Raw genomic sequence first — 14,971 nt, forward strand, 5'->3', positions numbered from 1 at the left:
TACTTAGTGACTTTTGCTTGTCTCCCGACGATACCTCAGGTATTATAAGCAGTGATTTATTGACAGGTACCGACTTCTCAGCCGACGCGTCTCTTCAGCTTCCTCAACCCATTGGCCATCGAGATCTGGCTGTACGTCCTCGCTGCGTACATCCTGGTGTCTTTCACGCTGTTCGTCATGGCACGATTTTCACCGTACGAATGGTACGTATTTGTAATAATATTTTTTTAATTTTCACTACCTAGTGCTCACCTCAAGCGAAGATAATAAAAAAGAAAGCAACACAATAGAGACTTAATCAAAAAAATCAAAGACGATGCTCAAGCTATAAAATCGAGTGTTTTCGAAAGCCAGATAACTGGACTACAACGAATCAGGCTTTTCCTATTTTTCCTCTTAAAGGCAACAGAGAAATTCCATCGTAAACGTAAACTTTCGTAAAATTTCCATACATCCGCCATATCTGTCAAATTCTCCTTTGGATCAGATGCCCGCTGGGCTTGGCCCGGAGCGGTCGCGTACCTGGATCTCCCATTTTGACATTTCGTATTGGCATATATATTGACAGAAATTCATGTCCATATACGAATGATGATACCAGTGAAAATCGGATTGATTTACAGTTCCTTATTATGACAATGGTACAAGTAAACCATTTAATTAAGATATTGGTTGCATGATTACAGGTCGTCAAGCACGCACGTCTGCGGACACGAAACAAAGTTGCTCACGAACCAGTTCAGCGTCTGCAATTCTCTGTGGTTCATCACGGGAACGTTCCTGAGACAAGGCTCTGGCTTGAACCCGAAGGTACCTTCTGTTCTGCTTTGCTTTGAATACTTTATGGAGTTTACGGCATTAAGTCTGCCTTTAGTATCATACCTACAGAAATACAAACTCCAGAAAAAGAAATTTGCGCTCCAAAACCAAAGTAGCCGACGTAGCCCTGACAGCCGCTTAGCTTAAATGGGACTGGGCCGGACACATCTGCCGTATGTCAAGCGACCTATGGGCCAAAAAAATTGCCGGGTGGACATCAAATATAATGCGGCGTCACGGCAGACCTCGAAGGAGATGGCGACATGACCTTGACGTTTTTCTGAATGATTGGCCTAATATTGCCCCAGACCGAGATGCGTGGAGAGAGAGGGAGGCATTTGCCCAACACTGGGACACAATAGGCTAACAAATAGCATACTGTCTTGACATTTATTAAAACAAATATTAAATAACAAAATAAATTAATCATAAATCTAGCCCTAAATTAGCCTGAGGCATTGTTCCCAGGACGCTGGCCGCGTTCCCCCTCTGCACAGCGAGACTGAGTTTTTGTGCAAAAAAAGGGGCAGCTCGTAGGCTAACAAATAAATATTAAATAACAAATAAATTGCTGCATGATATTCACATGACGATAGACAGCCAACATACATTGATTAACATGTGCGGCAGAATAAAGTATCACATTTTATATTTAAAAATATTTTCTCGTTTCTAAAATTGTAATATTCTGTGCTTACAGGCAACCTCCACCCGAATAGTTGGCGGTATCTGGTGGTTCTTCACTCTGATCATCCTGTCCTCGTATACTGCTAATCTGGCAGCCTTCCTGACGGTGGAGAGGACAGTTCTCCCGATACAGAGTGCCGCGGATCTGGCGGCTCAGAACAGTGTGCAGTATGGAACGCTCAATGGAGGATCCACTATGACGTTCTTCAGGGTAAGATTCATTATCCTCTAGCCGCCCAGCGACCTATAAAAAGGTCTCATGTTCCATTATAATTTGAACTTTGTGTTGACAAAATAAAATTTCATTTTGCTTGGCAAGATTTGACGTATGGGCGGCTAGAGGTTAATTTGAATGGACTTCTAAGCTTTTGTTGTTATAGTTTATGCTGCCCAATAAAGCGATCAGCTAGCTAAGTCATTCTAAAAATATATATATGTTATTTCCTTACCTTACATCAGCAGGGATAGGAAACTAGAGAGTTTGGGTATTTTTGGCCCCGTTCGGCTCAGCATTGCTCGGAGCAGTTATTAGGGTTGGCACAACTTGACGTCCCATTGCGTGTACGACCACAGATAAGATAATTCCCTGAATGTTGACTACTACCCTAAATAGCCGAAAGGGATAGTACCATACATACGAAAGGGACAGCATGATTCGTTCCTGTACCGCTGTCAAACTTCGGTTCTGTAGGAAGTTTCCTTTTTGTACGGTATTACTTGTTCTGAGCCATCATTTGTACGGTATTACTTGTTCTGCTTTGCTTCTACTTTCCTTATGCGCACTGCCAAGGAATGGAATTCCTTGCCGGCGTCTATATTTCCGTGTTCTTATAACCCGGCAACCTTCAAATCAAGAGTGAACAGGCACCTTCTGGGCGAGCTCGCTCCATCGTAGGCCACGTCTACGTCTCGGCTAGTCTATGGCCATGAGTAAGCCCATTCATAATAAAAAAAAAAAAATCAGTCGGGCCCATAAACTAGGAATCCTCTAGACCGAGTTTAGAGCAATTATTTCATGCAACCGATGATGCCAAAAATGCGGGGGTGCGCGGGACGAGGTGAGCGAAGTTCCGCGCCGTGATTGGTCCGTTCAAAGACACGGACGTCACACAAAGACACTTTCGACTCGAGCATGAAGTAAAATTACCGTATGCGTGGCAGAGGGGGTAGCGCGACTATGCTCAGTCTGGAGGATGTTTTGTCTGTGGTCGGGCCGTTGGAATGTTTGTCGAAAAACTACCGCGTATCTCTCCAGTTAAAATAAACAGTTTTTCAGGACTCAAATATCGACATCTACCAAAAGATGTGGCAGCACATGTCTACCACCTCCCCTCCTGCGCTCGTCTCCTCATATGAGGAGGGCGTGAGGAGAGTCCTGCAGGGGAACTACGCGTTCCTCATGGAGTCCACAATGTTGGATCATAGAGTGCAGAGGGACTGTAATCTCACGCAAATTGGAGGGCTTCTGGACTCTAAGGTGAGGATTTGAGTTGTTTTTCAGGAAAAGGTGCCACATTGTGCACCTATATGAAGATGCTATGCGAAAAGAGAATAAGTTTCCTTTTTTCCCAAAAATGCCACGTAAGTTTAGAAATGTTTTAGTTATTTTGGGTTGGAAGGTCAGAAAGCACCAAGTTTTATAACTTTATCTTTATAAGCACAAGCTGCAACCTGACTGAATAATATATGGGAACTGCACGCCAGCGTTGCAGTTGACGTGCGGTTAGAGTCCATCTGTATCGGCCCTTAAGGGGCCCACTGATTAACAGTCCGCCGGACGGAATCGGCCTGTCAGTTAGAACAAAAAGTTGTCAGTTCCGAACAACTGACAGGCAGATACCAACCGGCGGACTGTTAATCAGTGGGCCCCTTTAAATAGTTGGACTCTATGTTCTTATACTTTATGTCACTATGGGGTACTTTCCTAGTCAAATCAGTTTTTGTTTTCGAACTGTCATAACATAACGATTAGCCACTATGGAATTAATATGAAAACTGCGCATGTGACGTCACGGTTAAGACGTCTACTTTTTTTAGTTCTATCCAATTAATTATCTGTTGTGAAATAAATAATTTTAATAAACAGTAAACATTCCTATTTCAGGGCTACGGCATAGCGACGTGGAAGGGTAGTCCATGGCGGGACCGTATCTCGCTCGCCATTTTAGAACTTCAAGAAAAGGGGGTCATACAGATACTGTACGATAAGTGGTGGAAGAACACTGGTGACGTGTGTAACAGAGATGGAAAAGACAGCAAGGCCAATCCACTAGGAGTACAGAATATTGGTAAGTTGTGTCTTTGAGCTGCATTATTCTCAGTCATATGTTTTTATTCTGAACACTACTTGTCTTCATTGTTGGTTGTAATGTTGGTGAGTTCCTATCTATTTCTCTCTCTCCCTCTTATCCTTAAGTGATGGGAGGCTTGTGTAACAGGGACGGAAAAGATAGCAAGGCCAATCCACTAGGAGTGCAGAATATTGCTGAGTTATGGACTCTTTGAGCTGCATTATTCTCAGCTGTATGTTTTCTTTTTCTTGTATCAGATGTGACCAGCGCTAGTTTCATAGCTAGCAATATGCTGAGTTCCCTTTCTTGATGCGCACTTAACCTTTTGGACGCCAATGACCGATATATTCGCACCGCAGGTTCAATTCCAAAGACTGATTAATCGGTCACAGACCACAGAGCAACATAGACCTATGCATATTTTTTTTGTGGCATAAAAAATGCATAAAGTTCAATTTCAGTTTAGACACTTCGCGGTGACGTGACGTCCGGGTGACTGCTTTTGACGTCGAAAAGGTTAATGTCCTGGTTCTCTGCCTTTATTGTCTGTACATGTTCGTACATGTTTGTGACTGTCACGAATAAATCTCTATTTTTTTTACTTTCTGTTTAGGTGGTGTGTTCGTGACGCTGCTCTGCGGATTGGCTCTGGCCATAGTGGTGGCCATCTTGGAATTCTGCTGGCACACCAAGAAAAACGCGTCACAGGGGAGACAGTCGCTGTGCAGCGAAATGGGCCAGGTACGACACATGTCAAGTGACCCTAAGGGCTGATTTAGACGACGCGCGCATGCGATTTTAGTTACATTGCGGACTGTTGGTTACGTCCAATTCAACCGACCGATCAAAACCCGCAATGTAATGTAACACGCATGCGAGTTCTTGCATCGTCTAAATAAGCCATTAATGAAATGATTCTATTGGCTCTTAACTACTGATGTGCCGGAGAGAACTTTCCAAAATTGCGAAATTTTCCACACAGGAAAGTTTCAGTAACTTCTCACATTTTTGTATGGGGATTGAAAGCTTCCGAAACACAAAATATTAAATTTCTTATATTTCTGTGAAATTTTCAAGAAATTTCCGAGAACCATTTTATAGCAACTTATTCGCGACTTAATTTTTACTCGGCACTTTTACAGGCGGGATACATTTTTATCAAAACGGGATATCTGTGTACTAGACTCGTATTGTCTTTTAACTTTTATTGTATTGTCCACAGAATGGACCTATTTCTAAACTGTGTCCATCCCTCGGTGAGATCTCTCGGAGAAAATAATCTTTTATTTTCAGGAGTTGAGGACAGCGATGCGCGGTGGGTCTTCAAGTAGGACAGTCCTACGGCCGGGCTGCTCGCGTTGTTCCCCTGCGACCCACGTACCCCCAGCACCCTCTAGATACGAGGTAACTGCAGATAGAGACTCGAAACCCTGTGCAGTCTGTATAAGAACATACGATGCTCCCCTGCGACCCACCTGTCTCTAGGACCCTCTAGATACGAGGTAACTGCAGATGGAGACTATCCTAGTCAGTCTGTATACGGAACAGTACGGTGTTGCCCTGCGACCCACCCGTGTCTAGCACCCTCTGTGATGTTCCCCTGCGACCCACGTGCCTCCAGTATCCTCTAGATCTGATTTGAAATCAGATTTCCTGTGGGAGCGTACGACGATCCTACCGACTGCGCCATATAAAATATGTTTTACAGCACATATGGTGCTACTTTACCGCTGTAGTGCGGTAAAGTAGCATAATACGTGCATATGTCGAACACTTTAAGGGCCACATGTAATAGTTATTGTTTGGCCTAAATCGCAATTAGTAAGTTCGCCTTTGTACTAATGATGTGTGTTCTTTCATGTTTTATGTTTCTTTTTGTACAATAAAGTATTTTACTACTACTACTATTAGTCTACGCAAAATGCCCGAATTATTTTTTCCCTTTTATCTTAACTTTATAGCGATGTCGACGGAGCCCCGCGGGGCTCCTATTCTGTGCTGTTTGGCCTTCGTCCATTTGAAGATACCTAACGAACCTAACCTACCTATATAAAATGTGGTGATATAAAAATTGGGCTTTTTGCGTTCTAGACCGTTTGCGATGTCTGCAGATAACCCGTTTTAGGGGTTATGCGCGTTCTAGAACGCAAAATGACTAGTATGTTGTTATGCCTAAATCGCAATTAGTCTACATGGTCGTAATTAGTCGTTCGTCATCTGAGTTGATTTTTTTTTAACTTGATTTCTTGTAACTTTTAGGCCCAAGACTTATCGAACAGCGTGGTGGAACTGAAGGAGCTCCGCTGGTCGTAGCGACATGCCCGCGGGCCCGCCTCCGCGCCCGCGTCCCCCGCGCGCCGCCCGCGCCCCCACAGTGAGTCTCCCTCTAACACTATCCGTCCCCCTCTAACAGTGGCTCACTTCGCGATTTCGTCGCTTTGCTACAAGTAGCTAAAAGTCCATCCGTTCGACCCCAATTGGGGTTTGCCATAAGCCGCGCGTGGCGCTGTCGCCACCTAGCGGCCATATCTGTGCTGCACGTGACAGACGCGTTTTGTTAGAGAGTGAGTCTTCTGTACCTAGTACTATTATTTATTCTGTGCCCTTGCAACGCATCGAACGCTTTCAATCCGCCGACCGCGCTCAATGTGACACCACCGCCTTGCTACCGCGCCGGTCCGCGGCCGCTCCGGAACACTTCCGCGTCATTCGCATTTTAAGTTACGCAGACCTATTCGAATTTTAAGTTACGTCAAGATACGATGTGGATATGTCAGTGTCGAAAGTGACGTTTCTTCAAACAAATAAGGCATTTTTGACACTGACTTATCTAATCCATATCGTATGAAGACGTAATATTTGACGTATCTTAAAGTTCGAATCAGGCAGTTAAAATCGGTTTGATACCTGAATTCGAATTGGCCTGTCACTTATTTTATTCATTCAACTCTCACGGAAGTTTTGTTACCGTAAAATGGGGTGAGTTGGGTGAAATTTGACTTTCAAACCTAGATTAAATTTTATTTTCACCACACCAGCTCGGAAAGGCTTACTTTGCACTTCAAAAACTGATAGCAAAGTTGCATTTTATTCACATGTGAGGCAAAGTAATCAAATGCAAATTTTGAGTTGTTTTCTTATGTTTGCTGGTAGAATTGACTTTTAAAAGATGATTATGGATAATACATATTTAATAACATTCATTTGGATTTGATTTGGTTTGATTTTGTTTGATATTTTACATTTAATATTTGCTTCGTGTTGGTGTGGTGAAAAATTTTGTGTTTCACTCGGGGGCAAATTTTGTTTAACCCTCGTGCTTTGAAACCCTCGCAACGCTCAAGATTCCATTTTTCGAACCACTCGCTATGCTCGTGGTTCAATTTTGGAATCTTTCGCTTGCTCGGGTATCAATATTAGCACGAGCGGTTAAACAACAACTTGCCCCCGAGTGAAACAAATAACTATGGTACATGTGAACTGAATGCTGTATATAATAAGTGGTTCGGACGTTTGTATTTTAGTTGGTATTTTATTTTGGATAGTTCCATTTCATAACTTTGACGATAATGAGGAAAACCCACCTCACCCCGTAGTGCCTCGTATGTATGTATGTATGTATGTATAAACTCTTTATTGTACAAAACACAAAACACAAATTTATGGCACAGGATAGGCAGTACAAAGGCGAGGCGAGGAAAGGCGAGGATATCGTATTTGGGGTGAGAGGGTTTTTCATACAAAGGTGATTTTGGAAGATTGTTGGATCGATCTTTTTTTATTATGCGTATTACTATAGCTCCATTTTAAATTGGAATACATTATTTTTGTAGCAGTAGCCTTAAAATTTCTTCACACCCCCCTCTCAAACCTTCTCTCCCCATTCATAACCCACCTCTCCCCGCGAAACCTACTCACCCCGTTTTACGGTATTAAAATGATCCATTCTTTTCAGATGCAGTGGGATCCCTCAGAAGAACGACATCGTATGTTTTGAAGGAGCCCAGAGAGGGACAGAAGAAACACGTCCAAATTATCGCGTAGTTACTTTACTATACCTAATATGTATAGTATGTATTACCATATAATATAATTTTATTAAAAAAGTTGTGGGTGAAAACTTTTTCATCATACTTTCTCGTAATAGTACATTTCGATGCTAGTGCGGATTTCCGCACGTGTATCGAACGACGTTTTTTAATACAGTTGCGAAAAAATAAGAAAAACATTGTTAATCGTACACTAAACAAAAGTGGTAACAGTGACAGCTCGGTTAAACGTCGCCTTTAAGTATATTATATCTATGGGCGTTTGGCAGCTATTCCGTTCCATTCAGTCAACTTATTAAGAACGGAATTTTCAATATTGAATATTAAAAACTAAACGTGTTATAATGATGAAGAGCTAAATAATTAAATATGAAATATGTAATATTTTTCGTATTCTTACATTAACGGTAGGTTTTTATGCTGATTACGACGTTTAAAGGAAACTAATATTAACACTCATCAATAAGTAGTCGTGAATTGGAACAAGTATAAATTTAAAAAAATTGGAAAAGTAAAAAGCACTAGTTCGAGATAACCAACTTTCCGCACGCTAAACAGCTACGTAAAGTAGCACTTTTTGAGCAACTGTATTAAAAAATATTTTATTTCTGGTGTACTGAAAGACAAATGCCTATATTGATCCCGCGGGAGTTATGGATTGTTATAACTCCCGAGGCAGTTATGGTTAGTTACTTCAACTCGTCTTCTATTCTATTCCGTTCCGTTCCGATCCGTTTCGTTCCGTTTCGTTCCGTTGCGTTCCGTTGCTTCCGTTCCGTTCCGTTCCGTTCCATTCCGTTCCGTTCCGTTCCGTTCCGTTCCGTTCCGTTCCGTTCCGTTCCGTTCCGTTCCGTTCCGTTCCGTTCCGTTCCGTTCCGTTCCGTTCCGTTCCGTTCCATTCTATAATATTCTCATTAGTCATTTTACATGGTAATCTATTATGAATCGTAAAACGAGAGACTTAAGGTATACTTTGCAATACACGCGAAGCTATTAAAACTCTTACTGCCTATATTTTTAATAATTCTAATGTATAGTAAATATGTGTGATTTAAATTAATAATAAAATGTGTATATGTACACTCTTTCTATTGGGATTGGAGCAAAACAAAAAAAAAAGGGTCAAATACATTAGTTGACTTTTTGACGTGCGAAAAAAGAAATTTTAAAGTCCTATTTAACTTTGGTGGTTTGGGTGTGCATGTACTATAGGGGGCAGCATAGGAGCCGTCAGATTTTTGGATGCCCTCGGACAAGACAGAATTAAAGAGCTTCTGGAGGACTTTAAGGACCTTTAAGGACCCTATTACGTTATCGTAAGGAATTTAATTACGGTACCATTTCGTATCTTGTCACATTGACAATAGTATGAAGCCCTAGCGACTTTTATGATTGTCACTGTGACAAGGTACAAAATGATACTGAAATTAAGACGAAACAGGAGCTGAGTTTTAAATATTTTAGTTAAATATACCCGTCTCGCTAACGGAAGCGGCCCTTAAAACTAGTGCGATAAGGACAAGGCGAAAAATCCTGCGTTAAAATCTCAAAAATCGAGGTTTCGTACTCGACTGTTTCCTCCTCCAAAACTTAACCAATCGTAACCAAATTTGGAAATCTAAATTATTATGAAATTATCTGTGTCGGACCGTTTTGCTTTTTTGGCTAATTGCCTCTCGTTGCGGCATAGTCAATGAGGCCATTTTGTCCATTTTTGAAGGGCTCTAGCGCAATAACAAAAATATCAAAAAAGCAAAACGGTCTAACACAGATATTGACAATATTAATCTGTGTTGAAAAAATCATTGCTCTAGCATCAAAACCCACGGAGGTAACAGTCGAGTACGTTGGTATGGAGAAATGACCACTCCTGTTGGCTCTTAAATTCTTTGACTTTAACATATATTTAAATCAATGTATCATCTACCTAATAATAACATTGCTATTTAAGTTTGACATTTTAGTTAAATATCCGATGTCTGCTTATAATAATATAAAATAGAAAAAATCTGGTACAAAATGGTACCTAGAAGACTCACTTCTTTAGTAACTACAGATGTAGCGTATAATTGTTTTCCATCGTATTCTCACGGAAACGTACGAACGCGTCTTGCTATTTCAGTCAGTCTCGGTACAAAAAGTACTGAGGTTGACTGAAGCACGACAAATACGAACGTTTCCGAGAAAATACGATGGAAAACAATTATGTACTAGTTCTGTAGTCGAGTTTGAATTTACTGATTTGTTAATATAAGAAATATACAAACAAAATGTGTTCTTATGTAAATATCTATGTATTGTATGTACGTGTTTGATGTATACTGTAAGTATATGGTATTTAGAGTATATTTGTGGTGTGACCAGTTTGCTTATAATGGATATCTGAGACAGATCTCAACTATAAGATGGAGGTAAACTATAACTACAGTGAATGATATCAAGAAATAATTTGGACTAAGTGTTAGATCAAGAAAAGTCTGCAGCGATTTTAATAGTCCACGCAGTGCAAGTGTTATTTATACGTCACAATTTCATATAAGTTTGAAGTTTAAAATAACACTTGCACTGCGTGGGCTATCAAAATCTCTGCAGACTTTTCTAACTCTACAACTACATTGAATAATAATGAGCGTGCTTGATCTATAGGGGACAGCACAGGAGTAAGATTTTTGCCGCGAGGCGTAAATATGAAGTTTGTGCTTCCAATGTATCTCACTAGATGGCAGAATCTACTAAAAACAAGAAAGCGTACGAGTATGCTAGATGGCAGCAGTGGCAGCACTTGCTTTGGCAATGTACATGTTTAAGTTTCCGATTTAGGCTACTAGATGGCAGACTCTCCAACGCGCACGGTGCCTATCAAGAAACAAATTAGACCTAGATACCTCGGTATAATTGCTTAGATAAGCAATAAATAAGTTTTTGGCAAAAATTTCATTTTTGGTACAAGCTTTTATCGTCGACTGTACTTTATTTTCCACAGGCAACTAATACTCATCGAGACAATTCTAAAAACCCCAAACACAATTAGGTTTCTTTGCTTTATCACAGAGTTCCTATGGCCACCTCCGGTCTCCATCATCAGATCAGCTCGATGACACCATTGCATTGTCACCCGACTTACGTATGTATGCAAAATTTCAGCTCAATCGGAAACTGGGAAGTGGAACAATTTTACTTGCAAGATTTGATTACAGACAGACAGACAGACAGACAACGGTCAGGTGAAACTAAATAAAAGCTTGTAAAAACATAAACTTTATGGTATAAAAAGGTATTAGTCGTTTTCAAGAAAATTTACAACACATCACTTTGCCAGTCAATAAGGCCGTAATATCAATAAGATTAAACTAATAATCGTCTTTAACGACAACCGACAAAATAGCGACGCCACGTTTCAAAATATTCATTATAAGCAGAACTTTCCGTGTGTTTTTTTATGTGTTAAAAACGCTAGATTTTAATATGTAGGTATTTATCATGTTTTATATAACGAATTAAATGTAAACTCATCGAAATTCTTCGAATACTTATGTGATTATTTTGAAACTTAAGAGTTAAAAAGAGAACAATTATTTTTTGCGATGAGAACATGAATGAAATATGAAACAGGTGCCAAAATATAACGGGACTAATATAACGTATTATTGGAACTTCGTTAAAGTGTGATTGTATTATATTTTTGAGGAGCATTGAAATTTGTTAAATATTTCGCACTTTAAATGCAATGTAGATTTATTTAGTGCATAATTGTTTTTCGTATCGTAATTCCTCGGAATCTTTCGTATTTGTTATGCTATTTCAGTCAACCTCAGTACTTTTTGTACCGAGACTGACTAGCAAGTTCGTATGTTTCCGTGAAAATAACATTGAAAACAATTATGCACTAAATCTGTATTTATGAATAAGTTTTTGGTAAAAAGTTCATTTTTGGTACAAGCTTTTATCGCTGACTGTACTTTTCTTTCCACAGGCAACTATTAATGCTTATCGACACAATTCTAAAAACCCCAAACACAATTAGGTTTCGTTGTTTTATCACATAGTTCCTATGGCCACCTCCGGTCTCCATCATCAGATCAGCTCGATGACACCATAATATTGCATTGTCACCCGACTTACGTATGACAAAATTTCAGCTCAATCGGAAACCGGGAAGTGGATCAAATGTAACTAGTAAGATTTGATTACACACAGACAGACAACGGTCAGGTCAAACTAAATAAAAGCTTGTAAAAACGAGCTTCGGTTTAAAATTTGTTTCGTACGTGCAAAAATGTTATAAAAAGTCTTTAAATACATATTAGTGATTTTACTTTTCATGTTTTTACTTACTCTTTAAAAGAGGAGCTGGATAATTAATATACGTAATCTTATGATAATATTTTTGTCAGTATTAGTCACACAATCTGCTCATTTACGTTTGTATAAGAATACTAAGAATGTTAAAGTATTAATTCTTATGATGAATACTTTTCTAACTGTTATACCGGATGTGGCCTGTAATATGAGCAAAAAAATTAACCGTAGGCTGTACTCCTCATAGTGACCAACATTTGTTCAGCGACTTTTAAAAATAACTAGTGGTTTGATTTTTAATACACTTTAAACTTTATTCCAAGACGCAATGTATTGCGAATTCTGTTATGTTTAAGGTGTGACAAGCAACGTCAATCAAAATGATATGGCGTGGCGATGGCGTCCATTGAAAATAATATTTATTTTGTATGAAAAATAGGGAGTCTAAATACTTCATAATTTTATAAAGTTGTTGAACAAAAGTGTCACTGTTTGAGGAGTCCAATCTAAGTTTTCATTATTTGCTTGTAACATGAGGCCATACCCGGTATTTGTTTTTGTCGTAAAGTAAAAAATTTGCCAAAAACTATGCCAAACTTAACGTTAAATAGTGCCAAATGGAAATATATACGTTTTTGTTACTAATATTTAAAAAATGATTGTTCTGTTCAAAATTGAGTGTAAATTTTATACCAATTTATTTATTATTCGTTGTTTATTTAGTGTAAGTGTATAATTGTGAGATTTTGTAATAAAAAAGACGTGTTAATATGCTTACGTATTTTATTTACGTTACTGTTGTTTTTATATTACATTATTTACTTACTTACAAACAGTATCAGAATTATCAAACAAAATCTACCCTCAAATGGCTCCTTAAGCCAGTTGAGGGTAGATGAAAACATTACACGATCAAATAATGTAGGTTATAAAGTCAGGTCGTTCAGTGATTGATCCAGGCGATTTTGTATTTGGTTGGTTAACAATTACCTGCCCGGAAAATTACGAATTGTTTTGTTTACTTTTATTTAAATACTTAAAGTTACAGACTATATGAAATTAAAGGGTCTACCGTGAACACCGAAGTTCGCAAATTGCGGGCATTTTTCTCTTTTACTCCATTGGAAAGCGCAATTAGATTGACAAAGAAAGATGTCCGCTATTTGCGAGTTAAAATCTACGTCTTTCTCTAATCTTTAAAATATATAATGACTTATATAGGTGAACCAGGATCTATTGAGGGTGCGCCATGTTACGGAAATTTGTTGGTACTAATTTCTAGCAATGGCAACAATTTTAATAATAGACAACATCTACCCTCTATGATAGTTGTCAATATTGACAATGTAAACATTGCTTTGTCTAGTTTCGTGTGAATTATTATGGCTACAAATATAATGACCACCAAAAAATACTTTGGTACCCTAAATAAAAAAATCATGCTTACCAAAAAAAATTACTGAACACCAAAAAAATAAGGCCTAAAATTACAAATGTACCACCATTTTAATTACGACTGCACTTCAAATTGTATTCGAATACCAAATATACTGAATGATTACCAAAAATCATTAATGATCACCAAATCTTGAAGACCAAATAAATGCGATATTTTCACCTAAATAAACCACTGTGATACCAAAAAATTTATACATATTACCAAATAAAGTAAAATGATGCCAACATTACTAGCCCCTCCCGCTCAACCCCCGTACCCCGCACCGCATAACTTAGGTAGGCATACTGAAATGCTACTAGAAAAGTAGGTTAGGTTTGTACTGCTATCAGTTAAGTGGGCTAGGTTAACACTGCGACCCTTACAGAAACGAATTGCTACTAGAAAAGTGGGTTAGGTTAGGTTTGAACTGCGACCCTTACAGAAAAGAAATGCTACTAGAAAAGTGGGTTAGGTTAGGTTTGAACTGCGACCCTTACAGAAACGAAATGCTACTAGAAAAGTGGGTTAGGTTAGGTTTGAACTGTGACCCTTACAGAAACGAAATGCTACTAGAAAAGTGGGTTAGGTTAGGTTTGAACTCCGACCCACACAGAAACGAAATTCTACTAGAAAAGTGGGTTAGGTTAGGTTTGAACTGCGACCCTTCCAGATAAGAAATGCTACTAGAAAAGTGGGTTAGGTTAGGTTTGAACTGCGAACCTTACAGAAACGAAATGTTACTAGAAAAGTGGGTTAGGTTAGGTTTGAACTGCAACCCATACAGAAACGAAATGCTACTAGAAAATTTTGCTTTGCTTTAATAGGATAGCAAGATTTAAAAATTTGGTTATAATTTTACATTAAAATCGAGTTCTAATTTTGGTGGTCAGTTACTATTTTTGGGTTTACAATGATTATTTTGGTGTCATTTTATTTAATAGGATAGCACGATGTAAAAGTTTGGTTATCAATTGACATTAAATTGGGGTTTGAAATTTGGTAATTATTTACAATTTTTGGGTTAATAATGATTAATTTGGTGTTATTTCCTTTAATAGGATAGTAAAATGTAATAAAATTGGTAATCATTTCACATTAAAATGGTGTTATAATTTTGGTGATCATTCATTATTTTAGGGTGGTAAAGTAGATTTTTTTGGTATTAAATTTTATTAAATCTGGTGATCAGTTAAATAGCAGCCAATTATTATTAGACTGCAATAATAATGCCGAAAGTTTTAGATTTTACAGAGAAAAAAGTTGTAAATAGTGTATAATATAGTTATTTATTGGAAAAAAAACGTGCGGGAGGGGAATTTCTTCCATTAGAAAACATAACGAAATTAGCATCTGAATTGACGGGTAAGTTTCAAAACTTATGGACAAAT

General features: G+C 38.6%; 1 protein-coding gene across 1 annotated transcript in view; it reads left to right on the forward strand.

Moving 5' to 3' along the window:
- The window catches only part of LOC134676303 (glutamate receptor ionotropic, kainate 2), a 75,900-nt gene extending 68,065 nt beyond the window's left edge, over positions 1-7,835 (forward strand). The window contains exons 13-21 of the mRNA XM_063534677.1: positions 67-203; positions 687-810; positions 1,520-1,717; positions 2,783-2,983; positions 3,611-3,794; positions 4,411-4,538; positions 5,091-5,201; positions 6,057-6,171; positions 7,753-7,835. Of these exons, the coding sequence (XP_063390747.1) occupies positions 67-203; positions 687-810; positions 1,520-1,717; positions 2,783-2,983; positions 3,611-3,794; positions 4,411-4,538; positions 5,091-5,201; positions 6,057-6,110 (1,137 nt within the window). The 3' untranslated portion in view covers positions 6,111-6,171; positions 7,753-7,835. The remainder of the gene's footprint in view (positions 1-66; positions 204-686; positions 811-1,519; positions 1,718-2,782; positions 2,984-3,610; positions 3,795-4,410; positions 4,539-5,090; positions 5,202-6,056; positions 6,172-7,752) is intronic.
- The last annotated feature ends 7,136 nt before the right edge of the window (positions 7,836-14,971 follow it).

The sequence above is a fragment of the Cydia fagiglandana genome, chromosome 24 (assembly GCF_963556715.1).
Source record: "Cydia fagiglandana chromosome 24, ilCydFagi1.1, whole genome shotgun sequence".
NCBI lineage: Eukaryota > Metazoa > Arthropoda > Insecta > Lepidoptera > Tortricidae > Cydia > Cydia fagiglandana.